This window comes from Myotis brandtii, unplaced genomic scaffold (genome assembly GCF_000412655.1).
Source record: "Myotis brandtii unplaced genomic scaffold, ASM41265v1 scaffold1270, whole genome shotgun sequence".
Classification (NCBI taxonomy): Eukaryota; Metazoa; Chordata; class Mammalia; order Chiroptera; family Vespertilionidae; genus Myotis; species Myotis brandtii.
Window position 1 is genome coordinate 887,908 of NW_005354465.1, and position 3,791 is coordinate 891,698.

The 3,791-nt window shown below is 46.4% G+C and overlaps 1 protein-coding gene across 1 annotated transcript in view; it reads right to left on the bottom strand.

The window, feature by feature from the left end:
• Nucleotides 1–3,558, bottom strand: part of CHMP5 (charged multivesicular body protein 5) — a 12,133-nt gene extending 8,575 nt beyond the window's left edge. Inside the window, exons 1-3 of the mRNA XM_005859546.2 lie at nucleotides 3,316–3,558; nucleotides 2,101–2,205; nucleotides 709–755 (exon numbers count right to left, since the gene is read on the bottom strand). Of these exons, the coding sequence (XP_005859608.1) occupies nucleotides 709–755; nucleotides 2,101–2,205; nucleotides 3,316–3,384 (221 nt within the window). The 5' untranslated portion in view covers nucleotides 3,385–3,558. The remainder of the gene's footprint in view (nucleotides 1–708; nucleotides 756–2,100; nucleotides 2,206–3,315) is intronic.
• Between the last annotated feature and the right edge of the window lie 233 nt (nucleotides 3,559–3,791).

The window sequence follows — 3,791 nt, forward strand, 5'->3', positions numbered from 1 at the left end:
GCACACTCTAATTAAATAAATAATGGGAGAACCAAACCCTATAGATCTGGGCAGTCCAATACAGAAGACATAAGTCACATATGGCTAGTTAAACTTAAACTGTTAAAATTAAATAAAATTAAAGCTTCAATTCCTAGTCATACTAGCCACATTTCAAGTGCTCAATAGCCACCCATGGCTAAAAGATTTTGAACTGGACAGCATAAATATAACATCCCTATCATAGCAAAAAGTTCTGTTTAAATAGATGGTGCACCCTGGCTGGTTTGGCTTAATGGTTGGAGCATTGGCCCTCGGACCCAAGGGTCGTGGGTTCAATTCCCGGTCAAGGGCACCTACCTGGGTTTCGGGTTCACTCCCTGCCCCTGGTTGGGGAGCGTGCAGGAGGCAACCTGTAGATTCTCTCTCTCTCTCTCTCTCTTTCTCTCTCTCTCTCTCTCTCTCTCTCCTCCCTCCCTTTCACTCTCTCTAAAAATCAATAGAAAAAATATCATAGGGTGAGGAGTAAAAAAATTTTTTTTAATGGATGGTGCTACAACAGATGTTGCTGAATATATAGGGGAAGAAAAAGCCAGCTAACTATATATGTACATGAAATTTGTAATTACATGAAGAATGCTTATAAAATGGTATAAAAACCTGAGGGGATGGAAGATCATTTCTTTTGGTCAAACCTGTGAAAGAAAGGAGATTATGCATATAACTTACATCCGCTTTTGCTTTAAAACCCGCAAGGCTTTCTGCTTGACCATATTCTGAGGAGAAAATAGATTTTAATGAAAAGAAGTAAAAAGTATATATATGGTAAAATAAATCTTCCATATAACCAAATGTACATATCTACTTATTCTCTTCTTCAAATTAGCAGATATGGTGTCTCCTGCATTATTTTTCAACTCGCAAGCACAGTCATTAAGCCTCAATTCTTCTTTGCCTTTGCATCCCATATCTCAGTGAATGAACTGCATGTCTTTTTCCTAGTGTATATTTATTCCACCCTCAGCCCCAACAGTGCTGATTTTGTATATCCAATTACCTTAGGAGATCCCCAACTTGGACATCCTGCTATCCACTCAAATTCAAACACACACAAACTCCTCAGCCTGCTCTCTCCTTGGAAATGACTAACAACAGCCCCATTGATCTCTCACTTCTTATATGAAAACCTTTATATCAACTTTACCTTTCCTCTCTCTGTTGTCTCTTCATGAACAGTTATTACTGATTGTCAGAACTCACTTTCAAATTGAATCATATCATTCTCTGACTACCATCTTGGTTTAAGCTTTCATCTCATCAAATCTAAATGAGCTTTCCTGCCTCTGGTCACTAAAATGGCTGAGGAAAGCTTCTTGTCTCTTCCCTTGTCATTTTCTATATGGTTCCATAAATCATTTTATTTGTCTCCTCTAATGAAGGGAAAGCAGATGTTATTACTTCACAGGTATTAATAATACCTAACATTTACTTAATGTTTCTAGGTACTAGACACAGTACTTTGTAGGTCACATGAATTACCTAATTTAATCCTCACACTATTAAGTAGATATTATCCCCATTTTACAGATGGGAAAGCTGAGGTTCATTGATGCTAAGTAACTTGTCCTCACTCAAATGGTTAATGTTATAAAGATGGAAGCAACGAAGGCAGTTCTATATCCACAATCCATGCACTTTAGTATAGTATTCTGTTTCTACCTAGCAGAAGAGGAAAATAAGAAATTAGGTGACTTTATCAAGGCCACTTTTTCCCCAGCATGCTACTCCTTAATCAGTCTATTACACCTACCTAACAGGACCAGCTTGGCAACTCATTATGCCTGAACATGGCTCGGCCCTTCTCTCCAGATTTGCCACTTTCTCAGCAGAATATGCTAATTCCCACATACATGCTTTTGGATATGTGATCAGTATCTTCTCTCCATCAGATCAAAGTCCCAGTCTCCATCTCATATCTGGTTGTAAACTCTCTTCCCTCACATAGGTTTTCTACTTACCAGACTGTGAGCATGCCTTCTGTATCTCTCACCAGCCCCTCACCACGTGCTATTTCCACAGGCGCTTAAATTAGGCTGTCACAGCAGCTCCTGCCTACCTTACCTTTGCAGGACTCTCCCTCATCTTCTTGATCTGATCCTTATACTTCACTAGCTCAGCATCCAGTCGAGAAATTTTCTTGTCAATGGATTCTGCCCTGCTGTCCACCTTAAGGGAAAAAATAAAAGGCAGTGGTCGTTATTACAATACTAGAGGCCCAGTACACAAATTTGTGCACGGGTGGGGGGGGGTCCCTCGACCTGGCTGGCGATCAGGGCCAATAGGGGCCCATCTGGCCAGCCAGTCTGGGGCGGGCAGTGGGAGGTTGACCAAGGGAGGTTGGCTGTGGGAGCACACTGACCACAAGCTCCAGCGTTGAGCGTCTGCCCCCCGGTGGTCAGTGCGCATCATAGCAACTGGTCCACCTGTTGTTCAGTGGACCAGTGGTAACCGTCCATTACGCTTTTATATAGATAGATACTTACAGAAGAAGCAAGAGAGAAAGGAATATGGAGGAAGAAAAGAAAAATAAAGAGGATCACATGGTGAAGGGTGGAAAACACTTTGGAGGTCCAGGCTTCTGGGCTCTTTACCAGCATGTGCCCAAAGGGGTGGGGTGGAATCCCCAGACAGAAACTTTGGGGGGCTTTTATACACTATACTCCATCCGCCAGATTCTGACTTTCCAGGCTCTCCCTCAAGTGCATCTGGGCAGAAAAATAATTTGAGAGTCACTGGACTAAGTGCAATTTCCCTAGAATCAGAAACTAGTCAGGCTAGGGACTCAACCAGGTGTGTGAAATGAGCTAGTGCGCTGTAGACTGGCTGGCGCTGGAGCTCTAATGCTGTTCCCTAGACAGAGGGTGGTGGCTTAATGTCCAGGACCAGGTTTCTGAATTTTGTTACTGAGATCCAGGATCAGGTACAGATATGTTGACCTAGGATGTCAAGAGAGTCCTGACGTGGGAGAAGGATGAAAGGGGTAATGACAAAGTGGGAAGTGTGTATGGTATGGTATAAGGAAAGAGCGAGTGGATGCGGCAGCGGGCATCAAGGGTCAGGTGCCAGTTGGGGGAGACAGCGATAGGTCAGGGGTCCCTGGTTTGTGGCGCCAGGAACGACCTGGGTAACAGGAACAAAGGTGGAGTGGAAAGGGCCGAGGTGTAATGGGCCCGGGACCGGGAATAGGGTGGAGGAGTAGGAACCGGGAGCCGGGAGGTGGGTGGGGTAAAGGGGTTCAGAGGCCCAAAGCCTAGCTATGTGTGGTCAAGCGCCCACCGTGCCAATGCAGTCAGTCAGGTTGGGCGGCGGAGCCTTCGGTTTCGCTTTTCCGAAGAATCGGTTCATCCTGGCGGCGAAGAAAACCCAAACACTGGAGCAAAACCAGAAACGGAAGCAGAGACAACACCGCCTCGGTCTTGACTTCCGGCTCCCCGTGCGCAAGCGCACTGTGCCTCTCGGAGTTTCCCGATCCCTTTGTCGGGTTTTCAGCTCGGCCTTTTCCGGGGAAGAAGAGCTCCAGGAGATTGGAGGTGCTGGATAGAAAGTCAGCAGGGGGCGTGGCCACGCTGGACGACGTGAGGGCGTGGCTTCAGGTCAGCAAGGCGGGGCCTCATCGGAGTGGGTGGGACCCAGGGCGGCTTCCCCAGTATAGGGTAGGGGCGGGGTTCGCCCCAAGGGGCGTGGCCGGAAGGCCGGGGCGGGGCGAGACGGGGAAGTAGCGCCGCGGGGTTGCACGGATCGGTGCTCAGCTC